This window comes from Papaver somniferum, chromosome 5 (assembly GCF_003573695.1).
Source record: "Papaver somniferum cultivar HN1 chromosome 5, ASM357369v1, whole genome shotgun sequence".
In the NCBI taxonomy this organism is placed as follows: domain Eukaryota; kingdom Viridiplantae; phylum Streptophyta; class Magnoliopsida; order Ranunculales; family Papaveraceae; genus Papaver; species Papaver somniferum.
In genome coordinates this window covers 34,078,518-34,095,950 of record NC_039362.1, presented here as the reverse complement: position 1 = coordinate 34,095,950, position 17,433 = coordinate 34,078,518, and the positions used below count along the sequence as shown (strand labels likewise).

The following is a 17,433-nucleotide window of genomic DNA, read 5'->3' as shown; positions in this document are numbered from 1 at the left end:
GTGACTCTTGTGGATCCTTCAATGATCATTAAAGCTCCCTGAGATTTTCGGTCTCGTAGTTAGATAAGATTTGGTCCTTACCAGTACCTCATTATACGCGCGCTCTACATAGCAAGTATCCAAACAAACTAATGGTGACAACATTAAATCCGATAGAAGAACCTAATCATGGAGAGTCATATCCGCCCGCGAATTAAATCCAACAATCACATACAATACTCCCAACATCCTTCTCTCTAAAAACCAAAACAACGAATAATAGCTTTTCCAAAGTAATTTAAAAGAACAGTAAACATCCATGTATGAGACATGAGTTGCCCTATTAGGATATATAAATAATATTATGTGCCCTCCAAGCACCTATTACTTGCATAAAAACTAGATATAGTGGGACACACATCTCATACCAATTAAAAGGAAACCTTCTTCCTTTCATGCTAGCAAAAATTAGAGATTGCAACTACTTTCCAGTGATCAATGGAAAGAATCACAATTTGAAGATCTGTAGTTACTCCCACAATATAGATTTAATTGTTTCCAAAGATCCAATCCCATCCCAAAATATAAAAGAAAACTAGTTTGTAGTACATTTATATATATATATATATATATATGCTCACACATATCATATAGAAACAAAGATATGCATGGATTTCACAAAAGATAGATTTGTAAAACAATAATGAATACGAGAGAGTTCGTTATCGATTCTCACCTCTTTTGATGACAAGCCTTGCCTACCTAGAGATCTTCAATCAACTTCCTCATCCTTTGAATTCGATCGTCGTTTATATAGAATAACTGTTAGTCGCACAAGCACTCTAAGAATTTAGCGAAAAGACTCACACAAGAATCATACAAGTCTATCTAACGGTTCTAAACTCATTTATGTTTTACATCTTTCATTCTCTATCTCTAGCACATGTAAAGGTTTACTAATTCAATTGGATTGGTTCTATAGTCCATTAAATAAGTCTTAAGAAGATCCACAACTTTGTAGAAGGAACCAAAGGCTAATTCGGACCATAAAGGTCCAATTCATGTTCAATAGAAAAACTGGCTCTAAGCCCAAGCTCACTAAACCTGCCCATTAATCCAAGGCCTGGTCCAACTGGGTCAACTAACGGTCTTTAATAGTCAAATAGGTCAATTAACGGTCAACATCCAAGGTCAGGTCAACTGGTCAGAGTCAAAAGTCAAAAGAGTCAAAGTCTGGTCAACAGATAAGGTCGGGTCAACTGAGTTAAAACGGGAACAACACAGAGAGTCAACTCAGTCAGATGGCTGAGTCAGGTGAGTCGAATCAGTCAGACATCTGACCGGTAAAAGGATTCTGGTACAGGCCATTGCACATGCCAAATATTCTAATGCGCAATTATGGTGCAACACAAAACATGCCAAGACCAAAAGACACATTTCTAACTCTTCTTGCAAAAATACATAGCTAAATCATCTCTTCCTTGATTCAATGCAAACACCATATTCACATAACTCCATAAACTACAACTCCAGTATCAAATATTAACTCAATTATTACTCTAACACCACCAATATAACTGCAGTCTACATTTCATCATTTCCAAATCATGCACTCTCATCCAACCATTACAACATGGCTTCAGGATTACATTGCAGTTCAATCATTCTACTTGCACATTCAATTACAACTCCTGCGTCGATTGCAGCTATACTTAAGATGCATATCACACAACGTCGACATTCCATTCTAAGTCATATACTAATCCAGAATCATCATCTACAATACATCATTCATCCAATGCAGTTCAGCACCAACAGCTTCACTTGTATCACCATCTCAATCTCCAGCCATACTTCATATCTCTCAACTCTCCAAATATATAATCTTCATCACTTTAACAATTCCAGTTCCAAACACAATTCCATCATCTACTACAGTTCACCAATAAATCAACCCCCAACACTTGCAGTTCAATTTATATCATAACTACTCCAACTTCTTTCAGAAATCACCACCAATTCAATATTACCACCAATATCAGTTATGACATAACACTACTAGAGTCTCAGTTTCATTACTAAACTTCTCAAGTCAGCAATCTTATAATTCAAATCCACTAGCTAACAACTTGACCTGCCACTTGAATTTCATCAACAACAGTTCTCTTAATTACCTTGTTTTTTTTCTAATTTCAGAATTCCATTCAAAACCCTAATTCTCACTGAACTTCAGAATCCTAATTTGAATAAAACAATTCCAAAGATTCTCTTCATCTGTAGTTTTCCAACTCAGGAACCCTAATTTCGTCTTCAATTTATTAAAACCCTAACCTGAGAAACTAAATTCCTAGAGAAAATAAAATTAAACTCTATATATCCATCCACACTTCAATTAACAACAAACCCACTCTATAATCGATCAATAAAACAACAAATTAGTTCAACTTAACAATTCTCTGCTTTTCCAGAACTATTCAGCTTCAATACCATCACCACCTCACTCAGTTCATTAAGCTAACAAGGTTTACAAGAATTTCTCGAACAGAAGAAGCTCAAATCTCTGAGATCAAAATCAACGGGGAGGAGAAGAGAAAGAATAGATAAGAAGAAGAAAGAAGAAAGAAGAAAGAAAAGAACAAGAAAGGATAAGAAGAAAATATAAATGAGTTTTCTCTTCGAACCAGCTTAGGGAAATGAAATTTCTTAGGCACTCAATGAAAATGGAAAAGGGCAGCCAAACGAATGATCCAGAATGGTATAGGGCCCAGAGAAGAAAACTTAGATGCCTTGATAATATTTATTGTAAAATGACAATTCTACCCTTTACAAAAATTCGATATTTTTTCTTTGTCCAATGTCCGAATGACGCGTTTGACTAGTCCATTTCGCATAAATTTTAGAGATATATCCAATGGTACTAGTTTTATCTCTAAATTATTGTTAGATTAATTTCTTTTAATTAAAATATATATTAACTGATCGAGTCATTAGCAGCTAAATCGTCTTTTGACTATCCCTTGATCGGTCTAATAACATTGACGAGCTTGAGGGTCCTTATAGCTTCAGCGCTCATTTCAAGAGGACATACTTTATCCTCATGGATCAAAATCAACTCTCACGAGAGAGACTCATCCCTTGGTCTACAAGGTACCAATACCCATGATTTCTAGCATACGTCCCCACGAGACACGATGGTCATGATGCCACGATTCCTAGCACATGTCCCCACATGAAAAGTTGGTCGTGTAGGCTTTAAGCACTCATCAAACGTCCACGACTGACACCTGAGCATGAGCAAAGGCTTAATGTCTCCGGTAAAGTACGAAATTCGCCCCTATATGAGATCAGAGACTGATTCCGAGTACATCCCCACGAGATATAACTTCTCATGTCTACTCTAGACCACGACTCGTATGACCTAGGCCTCATGAGTGGTTCCTATAAAATCTCCGTGAGATACTAGTAATTTTGAATGGCCTCTCATTTTAAGACGAGTGGCTCTTTTTTTTTGCCAACGACAACCCTATCAAGAATGCTTCGTACTCAACGGAGTTGTTAGTGCATTTAAAGTCGAGTTTGAACGAATATGAGAATACTTCTACCGCTGGAGAAATTAAAACGATACCATCTCCTCATGTGTTTCTATTAAAGGTAGCATATCCATCAAAGCATAGCAACCACTCATCTTCTTTAACAAATGATGCTTCTGGGAATTCCCCTGGTACGTCTTCATGTAAAAAAGTATCATCTTATCCTGGAAAAGCTGCAAGGAGGTCGGCTATGGCTTGCATTTTAATTTCCTTGGGACTAGTACAAGTTATGTCAAACTCGGACATCTGTAATAACCAACGGGCTGAACTTCCAGAGAGAACATGTTTTTCTAAGAGAAATCATATGGAGTCCGTTTTTGTAATGAGCATGACTTTGCTTATCAACAAGTAATGCCTAAGCTTCTGAATAACAAACATGAGTGAAAAGGCAGGCCCTCTCCACTTTAGGGTACCCAAGTTCTGTATCTTTCAACGTACATCTGATGTAGTACACGCTCAAGTCAAACGTAACAAGAAAGAGAATTGGGCTTTAGGCAAAATACAAGCCTAAATTTGGAATTTCTCTGGGATAAAGATTTTACAGCTTCAAAAATCGAGTCCAGCTATTCTCATCATGTCTCACCAAACCCACGGGTATCTTAGGGCTCATTCAGGTCTCCTCTTCCTCAATATGTGCCTATATAGAAGTCAAAGCACAACATATGAAATTAGGGTTTTAATCAGATAAACCCTAATCCAAAATTCTACAATCCAAGGGATGGATTTCACAAACAAGACTATAATACTCCGGATAAACGCTGCCTAACATAAATGTTCACGAGAAATTCTGAGTTCAGAGTCGAAAGAGCAAAGATTAGGCATTGATTTTCACAATCGGGGACTATACTTAGTTATAAAAGATGATCTCGATCTTCTCATCTGATCAAACTCTTCATCAAAGGCACCGAATATCATCAGCAATGTACATACGACCATTTTTTCGGAGGATGCAACCTACAAAATACGACGTACAGTTCAGTAGGGGAAATTGTCTTAACAGAATGACACCATTTATATACTCATCATAGAATAATCAAGGTTTTACTCTGAGTAGGGGACTTAATGTAAATGGTGAAATTTGGGTAAAGGGTAAAATGGCTATTTTGGGTAAATTTGGAGACCAGGGGTAAAATGATAATTTTACACATCACGGGAAAATATTCATTTTATAACTAAAGGCGGAAAGTCATTTTCATCAAGTTTCGGATCAGGGGAAAAATGGTCATTTTATGGTTATTCGAAGCTCCTTCAATTCCCATGACAAAAATGAAGTTCAAAAGATAGGCTCAGCTTATAAGGAAGGTTTCAAAGATGTGATAAGCCTTGTCCCGAAGTTTATCCTTGACCTCAGCCCTCGTTGCCAAAATACCAAGTCCAGCCCTGACAACAACCCTCGTCGTCGAAAGTCAACTTCAGCCCCGGTTTCTTCCCTGAGCACTAAAAGACGAGTTCGGCCCTAACCTCAGTCCTGGTGGTCAAAATACAAGCTCGGCCTTAGCTTCATCCCTCGTTTCAGAAGGATGTAATTTATCCCTCATGGATCAAAATCAACTCTCACGAGAGAGCCTCAACCCTTGGTCTACAAGGCACCAATAACCATGATTTCTAGTATACGTTCCCGCGAGACACGCTGGTTATGATTCCAAGATTCGAAACACACGTCCCCGCATGAAATGCTAGCCACGTAGGATCGAAGCACTCATCAAACGTCCACGGCTGACTTCTAAGCATGAGCAGATGCTTGATGTCTCCGATAAAGTACGATATTCGCCCCTATTTGATATCAAAGACTGATTCGGAGTACATCCCCACGAGATACAACTGGTCATGTATACTCTAGGCCACGACTCGTATTACCGGGGTTTGATGAGTGGTTCCTAGAACATCTCCGCGAGAAATATTGACCATTCTGCCCCTGGGCCTCATGACAGACTCCTATAACATCCTCTCGAGATACATTGGTCTTGTGTGCCCTATGATATGGACAAAGCCACGATTGACTCTTAGTAAATCCATGCGAGATACATTAGTAAAAAATTATGTTCCATAGGTCTCATTGAGACAGTCCGTGCGGACAGAAGAAATTATTAGCATGGCTATCAGTCCATCAAACTGAAAGAGATTCTAACTCTACAAGAGCAAAGCCCCGGCCGACCCCATAAGTTTTAAGCAATACAAGCTTATTTTAGGGTCTTGTATGGTCAGAAGACTTATGCATGCCTAAGGCAAAGACCTCTTTTTCAGCTTCTCAAACACGCTCACGGCTAGCAAATTGAGTCTGAACCCTGCACGTTTATCCAAAAACGTGAATAAGATCATTGGATCTCCACACGCCCATCTGAGGAACCCACAACTAAGTATTTGACTTTCACAAGTCATATGTGGCCGGCCACACAAAGATAGAGCTCAACCTCAGCTCATTTCGTGTTCATCACACGATTTTCAAGGCATTCTCTTCCCAGCACATGACTCATCTTAGTCATACTCGTAAATCAGGGAATATTCTTCTATCTTGACTCACAAGAATATCCTACCCTGTCAAACACGTCATCACAAAGGCTACTTCAGTCATAAATAGATGGGGAATATCAATTAGGGTTTTGGTTTGGCGGGTACGACACGTATGAGAAATATCTGGATATTTCCTCATCACATGAAAGAGATCAAAGTCTGTCAAGGAAATCTGAGATAAGGTCAGTTTTCACCTATCTTTAGTTATTCCTGAAAATACGGGTAGAGTACTCTGCACGGCAAGCAAACCCTATTTTCTCCGACTAAAGATCAGAGAATTCAGCTATAAATAGGTCATATATTTCTCCAAGCTAATAACAACTTTCTCTCAACAACTCAGACAAATTTTTCTGCAAAACTTAGAATACTCTAACTCTCTCTCTCCAGCTTCCCTCCCTAAGACCAACCCTACCTCCTCCTGTGACTGAAGCAGCCTTTGAACAGTCACTGTGCGTGGTTTAGGCAAAGACTGTTCGTACTCAACCTCTGGAAACAAACACTCAGAAACCCTAAAATACCATTCTACCATCTCACTATTTTTAGGTAACTACATTGCTATGTGAAGAAAAGATTCTAGGTTTACCGAAAAACAATAAAAGAATATCCAAATTATGTCACCGAATTTGTATAATTTATATCGTCAGAATACATTTTAAACAGTTACGCGAACATCCATGTGACCTCTATTTTGCGATGAAATAAAATGTTACCTGAACAATTAACTATGAAATAAAATTTAGTACAAACAGAACTATGAAATTTTATATATTTTTTAGACTATAATTTGGTGACAACAATTAACTAACAATATAATTTTAGAAATATGGTCTTGTTTGATTCTAAGTATCGACTTTTTTGCGACAAAAAAATAAAATAAAAAGATCCATTTTTCAGGAATATATGGAGTATAATATACTACCAACAAAGGTGTTCGAATTATATTTGTATACAAAATTACATTATCAACATAATATAATTTTTACGTCAAAAAACAATGAGTCTCATTATATTTTGAATGCAAGTGAAAGAAGAACAATGTTTATATTTTAAGAGAATTACAATATTTTATACGATGATTAAGAAAAACAAATAAAAAGGTTAAGAACCCATGACTCATTTGAGGAACATGAACCTTATCCGGCTTGAGCATGGATAAATAATCCTAAAACCCGAGGTCAGGTCAAGTACAAGTGCGGGTTCATGAAAAATGTATTTGTGTTAGAAAGTTGAAATTGGTGTCCTGTTTTTTACTTGAAGGATCCACAAGATGAAAAATATCACCATCATGTAATAACAAAGAGAGATTCATAAAAACTAAATCTATTATTTTCCTGTTATTGTTTGTATTTTATTAATGATAATTTTAGTAGAAAAATAATTAATTTTCGGATTTATTAATTAGGGTGATTTTAGGATAGTCTGGAAGTTAATTTTAAGAGTTTTAATATGTTAGGAAAGTTGCCTAGAGGTACCTTGAGAAATAAGTTTTTGATATTTTTGTTAAGTTTAAGGCTTGTTTAGGAGAAACTATCTATATAAACAACTCTAACAACGTAAATGTGAGATTTTTTTTATTAATTGAAATTATTTTATTTTCACTAAACTTGTGGAGTTTATTGAGTGTTTGGTTTTTATTCATAGTTGGGTGTAGCCCTAGGTCTCGATACTAGTCTCATTTTTATAGTCGTTATCCGTAGTGATATACGAGATCTAGATAAATCATATCTATAGGCGTTATTCATAGTGAATTAACTAGGTATAGATAAACCCGTAGATTTTAGGATATCTCCTTGAAGATCAACTAATTTCTATCTATTCCTACCCATAAGTATCAATTTTTATTTTCCTTCAAGATTTTCACCTCTAAATGTTTCGGATCTGCATCATTAGTAAAGTGAAATGCCACTTTTTGAAAATGGCTAAACTACTATCGGTTTATTTGTTGATGGATATAATTAGTTAGATATTTGGGTATTGAGGTTAGATATTTTGAAAGTTTTGTTGGAAAATTGACACTAGAACAGGGTGAAGAAAAGTATGTTATCTTCTGGTTCAAGGCTTTATAAAATAGATTCTTTTCGACAATTATTCGACCTTCCCAATTGAATTGGCGAGTACAAACAGGTGAATATTGCCGTCAGGATACTTGAAGCCCTACAACAATGTTGGATTCAAAGCTTGTACAACCTTGACCCAACCAAGAACACACATGTTTTGATTCTGATGATGCTTGTAAGAGAGAAAACAGAAAGTATTTTATGTTCTTCATAATTGAATGGAAAACAAACATCACTACTTATAGGGGACTCATGCCTATTGGAGATGCCTCTTCATTTCCAAAAGACACATAAGGTGTCTAATGAGAATGGTTGTGTCTTTTGTGAACCATCACACCCATTAGAGGTTCCTCTTGATCTCCAACTAACATCCATTTTGTCTATTCAACACAGGACACTCCCCCGTCGTAGCGGCTAACCAAAAACGAAAACCATTTTATTTTCTATGCTATTGAAAATATCCAACAAGTTTTATTTGTAGTTATTGAGATTTTAACTTTTAGAATTTGTGAGCGGTGTATGCCCCCTTAGTTTTTAGTTTCAGGACATCTTATGTAGGTTGTGTTTGAATTCCTAGCCGTCACTACCTCTACGACTAGAATATGATGAACTTCTAGCCATATATTAGTATTTTTCGATCCTTACGGCTAGGAAAAGAATGGACTCTCAACTATAATTGAGTTTCGAAAATCTCATCTTTCCAAAAATCCCATTTGGGTGTTTGCGGCCATTGGTAACTCCGTAAATTAAAAAAAAAATGTTATAGACCGTAACATTCACTACATAGATCAAATATGTACCAAAACAATGGTCTTCACTTATCTTAGATACATATTTCATTAAACAATAAACAATGGTTTTAATGTACACTCGGTAGTACTGTTAATAAAACAAACAATATTAAAGAATACAGGTCCTTATATTAATAAAATTGACGGGTAAATATATAGTATTAAAGAACACCCAATTTTACTAGATAACTGCATGGTTGTCGTTTATTTATTTTTAAACTACTGAGTCACCTGTGGTTAGGTTGAGGATATAAATTCCTAACTGTAGACACTTCTATGGCTAGGGATGTATATGTATAGTTGAGTTTTTTGTGATAAAAAAAGTTAGATTTTGTAAACCAAATTACGGCTAGAATTTAATTGTTATCTAGCCGCAGACATCAACAAATACTATTCTACAGATAGAAGTTCATCGCTTTTAGGCATTTAGTTATTTACGCCTAGGAAAATCAACTACGAACTAATCGTAAGTTGTTCTTAAGCTCCAAATTGGGTAAAGGTTTTAACAAACCTAACCTACCTTAGTGACCAACAACAAAAAATCAGATACTCCAAGGTTTTTTAGGTTGAAGTTTAATCAAGTAATAGTTTAGACACTTTTTATGTATTTGGAAGCCCCTATCGAAGCCCTTCATGTAGATTCCAAACCAAAAAAAAAGAGGTTTCTTGGGTTGACTTCAAGTTCAGCAGAAAAACGCGAGCCATCTCGACACAACCCGCCCAAGTTCCAGACTTACTCGGATCTAAGTTGTGCTGAACAATCAAATAGACAAGCACTTGCCACGTATATGGAGACCCCCTATCGAAGCCCTTCATGTAGATTATGGACCCAAAAAAAAACAGGTTTCTTGGGTTGACTTCAAGTTAAGCAGAAAAACGCGAGCCATCTCGACACAACCCGCCCAAGTTCCAAACTTACTCGGATCTAAGTTTTGCTGAACAACCAAATGGACAAACACTTGCTATGTATATGGAAGACCGCTATCGAAGCCCTTCATGTAGATTTTGGACCCGAAAAAACAGGTTTCTTGTGTTGACTTCAAGTTAAGCAAAAAAAACGCGAGGCATCTCGACACAACACGCCCAAGTTCCAGACTTACTCGGATCTAAGTTGTGTTAAACAACCAAATGGACAGACACTTACTATGTACATGGAAGCCCCCTACCAAAGCCTTTCATGTAGATTCTCGACTCAAAGAAACATGTTTCGTGGATCGACTTCAACAAGTTAAACAGAAAACGCGAGCCATCTCGACACAACCCGTCCAGATTTCACGCTTACTCGGATCTAAGTTGTGATGAACAACCAAAAGGACGAAATGGTAAATTATGAGGTACAAAATTAAATTAGAGATGCCCGGTTTGAAAATTAGTCGGACCCCACACATGGTGTCTTTATTTTACTTTAGCATTTTGTAATCAGTCTTGCTAGACCCACCGAAGAATTTCCACCGTGAATACACCGAGAGAGATCGCACGGATCCAGGATACCGCTCGGTGCATTAGAATAGGATGAGACAAAAATGGACTCACCTATCCTCTCACATCCTCTTATACGGTAAGAATACAGTGAAAATTCTTCCATGACTAAGTCATTTTCGTTTTATAATACCGAAGAATAGAGTCTTGTGAGACACCATAAGGTTCGGGAAATGCTTTGTCCATGAAAAAGAAGTAGTGAGTTTATTTATTTAGACAACATTTAACATACAATGAAGAACCCCACCCATTTAGTCAGATACAGATCGGGAGTCCACTCTTTGGTGGACCCTAACATCCTATAGTCACTACTGCAACACGTGGCTATTTCAGCCTTATTCCTTCCCTGGTTGCTTCACTTAGTGGGAAGAAGAAAAGAAAGTGTAATTGTACATACGCCATATTACGGAATGATATATGCAGGAACAAAATTAAATTTGTTGACATTCACGACTTGATTAGGACGCGATTTTTACACATTAAACCAACAACAACAAAAAAGCCTAGCATTTATATATCTCCAAAGTGGTGTTTTTGGTGGTTATATATGCACTGCGTCGTAGTCAATGTTACGCATTTTCCATCAGCACGACCACTCACTCACTCACTTACTACTCTGGACATCTAATGCCGGTTCCCATGGCAAATGGCTAAACTCTCCTTTTGTCATGCCAGCTGACCTGACAAACTGGCCGAGCCATTATGGGAAATAAATTAAGCGGTCGAGAAAAGACCGACCGGTTTTATAACCGTCGGCTATTAAACAGTGAAATAATGGCTATTTCCCCCACGTTTCCCTATAAATTCACCCCGTTCAATTTAATTTAATCACACCTAATTTTCTCATTAACTCTATCTTACTCACTCTTTTGTACCTTAATTATCTGTTTAATTTTTTTTTGCTTCAACTCAATGGATATGGATTCTTCTGACGAAGAAGTGCGCATTCATATGGATCGATTTGAAGAACAACAACGAATATTCGTTCAGGCGTTGAATCAAATTGATGATGAGTCATATGAAGATAAAGAACTAACCAACAACTTGATGCAACTATATTCATCGGGGCAAATACCTAGAGATCCAGAGCCAAGAGAAGTCTTCACAAGAAGATATACGTACCGGGGTCGGGATGAATGGCACGAGAAGCTGATGCACGATTATTTTTTCCTGACTGTGTGTTCTCTGATGAAAATTTCCAAGGCCGATTTCGCATGCCTAGACATTTGGTGCTAAAGATTATTGGTGAGCTTTGTCAGGTAGAACCTCAATTTAATTATCAGTATGATGCACTGAATATTAGGGGTCATAGCCCTGAACAAAAGGTTACTTCGGCTTTGAGGATTTTAGGATATGACAGACCTCTAGATTCTAATGATAAGTACCTTCGCATTGGCAAAACAACTACATACAAGTATCTTGCGTTGTTTTGCGAAACAATGATTAATCATTTTGGTCCTACCTATTTACGAAAACCAACTGATGCAGATGTTAGAGAAATATTAAAGCAGAATCAGGAAAGGGGATTTCCTGGAATGTCGGGTAGTCTTGACTGCATGCATTGGGTATGGACCGGATGCCCTACCTAGTGGGCCAGTCAGTATAAGGGTCACTACGCAAAACCAGCAGTGATCCTTGAGGCTATTGCTTCTTATGATTGTTGGATATGGCACGCTTTTTTTGGTCTCCCGGGATCTCAAAACGATATAAATGTTTTACACAAATCGCCTTTGTTTGAAGATTTAAAGTATGGAATTTCTCCTCAGGTAAATTTCAGTATCAACGGGAATCACAACACTCATGGTTATTATCTTGCAGATGGAATTTATCCAAAATGGTCAACTTTAGTTCAATGTTACCATCAGCCACCTGCCGATGAAATGGGTCGTTCATACTCGTTTTTCAATAGTAAACAGATGAATCTGAGAAAGGATGTGGAACGGGCTTTTGGAATTCTGAAGCGGAAGTTCGCAATCATTTGTAGGCCTTATCGTGGTTTAAGTGCTCGTGAAATGCATAAGACTATGCTGACTTGCATCATTATACATAACATGGTTATCCAGGAGACTCGTCGTAATAAGAATTGGACTAACCATCAAGATGAAGACTTAAGACCTGAGATTATACCATCTAGAGGATTACCTGCAAGGAACTATGCGCAAATAACCAGTCATATTGAGAACAAAACTCTGTATAACAGGTTGAGGGAAGATCTCAGAGCGAATCTATGGGCTGAGTTTGGAAGAGAAGAGGGACAAATTGAGTAGTGTTTGAGTAGTGTTTGTTTCATTTGTTTTTATTTTTTTATTATTGTTTCATTAATAAAATCATTTTTGCTCAATTTATTATTTAAATTAATAAACAGAACTTATACAAAGCCTTTAGTTGGTAACCTAGCAACAAGCTGGGAAAATAGTGGCTTAGCCAAGGTTTCATTTGTTATTTATTTTTATTTTTTTAAATTGTTTAAGTTTCATTTGTTGTTCCGTAATTTTGTTTTTTAAGTTTAAATCTTTTAACGGTCATTAAAAGCAGCGGTCTAGACTTAATCGCTAGCAGTGGAAACTCAACCGCTAGCATTCCTTATAAATCATTCACTTCATCCGTTTCAAACTCACACATCACTTCTTCTCTACAAAAACTTCTCTACTTTCTGGTTAAATTATGGATGATCCTAGATTCACTCAAGATGAAGATTTATCTCTTTGTAGAAACTATGTAATACACTACCCGAAGAGAGGTGAAGAACGACGGATGAACGGTTTACCTAGTATGAGTTATTTGGGTAAAATTCATGATGCCTTCTGCACAGAGACAGGAAATCCTCATATCCGGGATCATGCTGCTTTGTTTTGCCGATTTATGGATATCAAAAAAGAACTTGTGGATTTTATAGCTACGAAAAGGATTGTCACTCAATACCGTCTTAGAGGTGAGACCAATGCTGAACTGGGAATACGAACTCGGGACGAGTGGCGAAGATGGAAACGAAAAGATTTCGAATACGAAGCGCATTACCAAATTCTTAAGGAGTTTTTAATAACTCTTATGAGATGCTAGGCTTAATAATGTTTTCATGGATGTTGTCAAGTTAAGTTTTAGTGTAATGCAGTAAAATTAGTTTAAGTTTTAATGTAATGAAAAAAGTAGAACAATTTGTAATGAAAAAACCAGAACAATTTCATTCACCATAACCAAACTACTACTACATATTCATTTAAATTAAAGCTGATACATTGACTTAAATTAAAGCTGATACATTAGTTAATTAAGTGGCCCTACTTCATCGTCGTCTTCATCATCCTCATCTTCAGATTGAACCCCAAATTGTTTTTCCATGTTTCTCTTGTTTCTTTTTTCTTCCAATTCCTCTGTTAACCTGTCCATCTCCATCTCTCATGCCATCAATTGTCTGGCATTCATTTTTTCGGCGTCTGAATTTAGAATCTTATTCTTGTCATAGTCTGAAACAAATTTTTCTTGAGTTTGTCGATGTTTTTTCATCTCCTTAGTCAAGAACTTGCGATGTACAACTCTTTGTTTTTCGACGACCTTCTGATGCTCTATCAAAGTTTCCATAGTACTACTACCTCCTTCACTTGCTTCTCCTTCTTGGACAGCTTTTCTCGCTGCTCTTGCATGATTTCTTCCTAATAATTTTCTCTTAATTGCATTATTGACATTCAAGTTGGAATTGTTGTTTCTGGTGGTTTCTGTTGAAGAAAATGGATTATCTGAAGGGGGATGAGATGATTGAGATGGTTGTGAAGCTGGCGTTGAAGGTGAAGAAGTGTATGGTGAACTTGCAGGTACATTCTGCATGTTTGCTAACACTTCTGGATTATATTTAGGCAACACTTTCAAAATATGATAACAACTTTCATAAGCAAAATTTATCCCATGTTTATGGTGCCAATCAGTTCGGCACTTTCGTTCGACATCAACATCGACAAGACCACTCTCTCGACCACGAGCAACTTGCATTAGAGCAGCGACATACAAGGCAACTTGGGTGTTGATTGTAACAAAGCGACCAGACAATCCATTTGCATCATGCTCGTTGATGTTCATAGTTTTTTCATGAAATTTAGCAAATATGTTATCCCACAACTTGGTAGATTGTCGACTGGCACCATCGATACTATCTTGTGTAAAGAACACATAGTTTCTGCAAATGCTTTCATCTTCGGCTGCGGTAAATTTTGGACCCCTAATCTTCTTATTTTGTTGTTTAGATTGAGTATTAGATTGAAACATATTAAAGAAATTATACGGTACAAGTGAATGAAATAGTTAGATGATGAAATTTGTTTTAGATTAACAAATGTGAAGAGTAGAGAAGAGAAGGTGTGAGTTAAAATGGTAGAGGTATGTGATATATATAGGGGAAAAAATTATGGCCGTTGGATCAGATTATACTCAGCGGTGCAAACTAAACCGGTCGGTCTTACAAAACCCGGTAGCGGTGTAGCGAACACCGAACGGTCGAGACTCGATCGCTCGGTAGAATCGTCAAGTTTCCACCGAGCGGTGTAGTTTACACCGCTTATTAATTGTTTAGTCGTTTTTTTTCTTTTCTCCTACTTTTTAGTTCATAACAGATTTTTATTACAAGAGGACCCCATAAAATATTATATAATCCCTAAAATTTAATAAATACCCCACTAAATATAAATAACTGACTTTTTTTATTGATAAGAGACCCACAAAACACAATATAATATCCTATTTTAATAGAATTTGCCAGTTTTACCATAGTACACGACATGGCAAAACAACTTTTATACTAGTTCTCATAAGAACCAGCCTAAAGATGGGAAAATAAAGAGATTTATATACGACTAGAATAGGGGTGTAGCATGGGGCAATGCCCTAAAACGAGGTTATCCACATACCACGTTTTGTTCTCTCTCTTTTTATTTTATTTTTGTTTAATTAGAAGGGATATTCAGTCACTTGGAAGAAACAAAACTGTTTTTATTTTTGATAGAAAGGTGATCCTTTTATTTTTGTTTAATTAGGAGGGATATTCAGTCACTTGGAAGAAACAAAACTGTTTTTATTTTTGATAGAAGTGATCCATTTGTTTTAGCTAGCTAATTCCACTCGATGATAAGCAATGTACTTATTTTATTTTTTAGGAATTCATTAAAAGGTTTCGAAACGATTACGAAAGAATCTGAGCCACCAAATAAAGAAATGGGTAAGCTGTCACACTTAGGCTTAGAACAATTCCTATGGGAATGAACAAACCCATTCGTTTGTTGAGCCAGGTGGATGGCCAAACTAGGTTTTATACTATGGTAAAGCATTGAGCGTTAGATCAATAGGCGTGCGATCCAGGTGAAAACGCTAGTGTCGGTATATCCAACGCTGGCGTTGGAAGGGAAAACGCTGGCGTCGGAAGAACCAAGGCGACGTCCTAAGAAAACGTCGGCGTTTTTGCTACAGACACCAACGGGTAGTTTTTTAAAACTCGAAATTCACTTTTTACCTCTATAAATTACCACCATCTTCAATTCACTCACACCAAAATTCACTTGAATTTTCTCTTGTAAAATGGATGAAAGCTGCTGTTTCTAAGATATGTGGGAGTTTTAAAAAGATTGAAAATTGTAAAAGGGAAGTGCAAGTTTTAGAAGTTACTCCAAGAAAATGTTCCGCTAAAAGGCAAAGAAGAGCTCCAGTTTTGAAAGTTAACAAAAAATTCAAAAAAAAGGTGAAACTGTCAAAGAGCGCGTTGAAATGGAAAACACGTCAAATGAAGATAAACAGGAGGCCAAAACATGTACTTGATTTTTATTGAAGTTTTTATTATTGTCTATGTTTATATCTTGTAAAAGAATTGGCAGTAATATCAATGAATGAAAATGTTTATATTTTAAAATAGTTTCCACTTCAGATTAAGTGATATTTATTATAATTTAAACTTGCAAATAACATCAAACTACATTTTAATAAACCACAACAAAAACAACAACTACATCAAATCCAGCGACATTCTCTCTGTAAAGTTCATAGCATTCAAAATGCCTAAACTTGATCTGAGCGATGGTTTTCTGTAAAACAGATAAATAACAAGTTCAAATATTTTTATGATGCAGTTGAGTCCATGAGAACAAAGGTAAGATACTCACCAGTTCTTCGTTGGATAATCCAGAATTGCTACGATGAACCATCCACAATACTTTTGTATAATGTTTAACTTCCTGATGAATGAAATTCTTAGTTCTAGGCTTTTACTGTTTCTTATGGCTTCATTCCGCGATGCTACAAAATGTCATATTACTCTTTCCAAGAAATTGTCATTGTTCATTGGTCTCATTATACGATGTAACCAACATCGAACAAGAGCAACATATTCTTCCATTGTAAAGACCAGCAGCGGCATTTGAGTGCAGTAACTATGTGCTTGAGATGGACCATCTTTTAGAATTCTGAAACACACTTCGTAACGAAAAGGTTTACCGTGAGCTTCCTCCCAAAGAGCTGTTTGGATTACTTCATCTTCAGTAACACCGACGAACTTTTCTCGATCAATTTCCATTACCAGAGCAATAAATGGCTGGACTTCAAGACTAATAGAATGAAAACGAGCACGCAATCGACGAGCATCTCTATTTCCTGGGTTTCCCGTCAGTGAGACGAACATTGAAAAACTTTCTCCCAAAAAGAACCGTCATGAGAAATAACAACACCAGTGATTACCCTATGAAAGAAATATGCTTTGCATAGAGTTATATCCTCTTCTTGAGTAAACTTGCGACCACGATTTCTAACAAACATTTTTGTCAAAGAGGGAGAGAGATTTAATAAAAAAGAAGAAGAAGAAGATCTGATTTTGGAGATGGGAGGAATGCAATTTATAGGTCGAGAAAGAAAAGGGAGCCGTTGAAATTTTTTCCGTTGGCGTTTGAAGTAAAAGCACTGCCGACTTTACTAAAACCGCCCGTTTGAATTACCAACGCCTATTTTCTATTATAAATACATCATTAAGTTTTATTCTAAAACAAACCAACAGATTTC

General features: G+C 36.6%; 1 protein-coding gene across 1 annotated transcript; it reads left to right on the top strand.

Moving 5' to 3' along the window:
* Positions 1-11,543: 11,543 nt before the first annotated feature.
* Positions 11,544-12,674, top strand: LOC113278935. The gene is made up of 3 exons (XM_026527656.1): positions 11,544-11,802; positions 11,896-11,972; positions 12,174-12,674. Exons 1-3 carry the CDS (start codon positions 11,544-11,546, stop codon positions 12,672-12,674), a joined length of 837 nt encoding a protein of 278 aa, XP_026383441.1.
* The last annotated feature ends 4,759 nt before the right edge of the window (positions 12,675-17,433 follow it).

Bases quoted from the DNA above. Each gene is read 5' to 3' on its own strand.
- LOC113278935 (XM_026527656.1), top strand. From the start codon at position 11,544: ATGGCACGAGAAGCTGATGCACGATTATTTTTTCCTGACTGTGTGTTC. The intron at 11,803-11,895 runs GCAAAACAACTA...CAACTGATGCAG, and splicing joins TGATAAGTACCTTCGCATTG to ATGTTAGAGAAATATTAAAG. The intron at 11,973-12,173 runs GTATGGACCGGA...ATTTCTCCTCAG, and splicing joins GTCTTGACTGCATGCATTGG to GTAAATTTCAGTATCAACGG.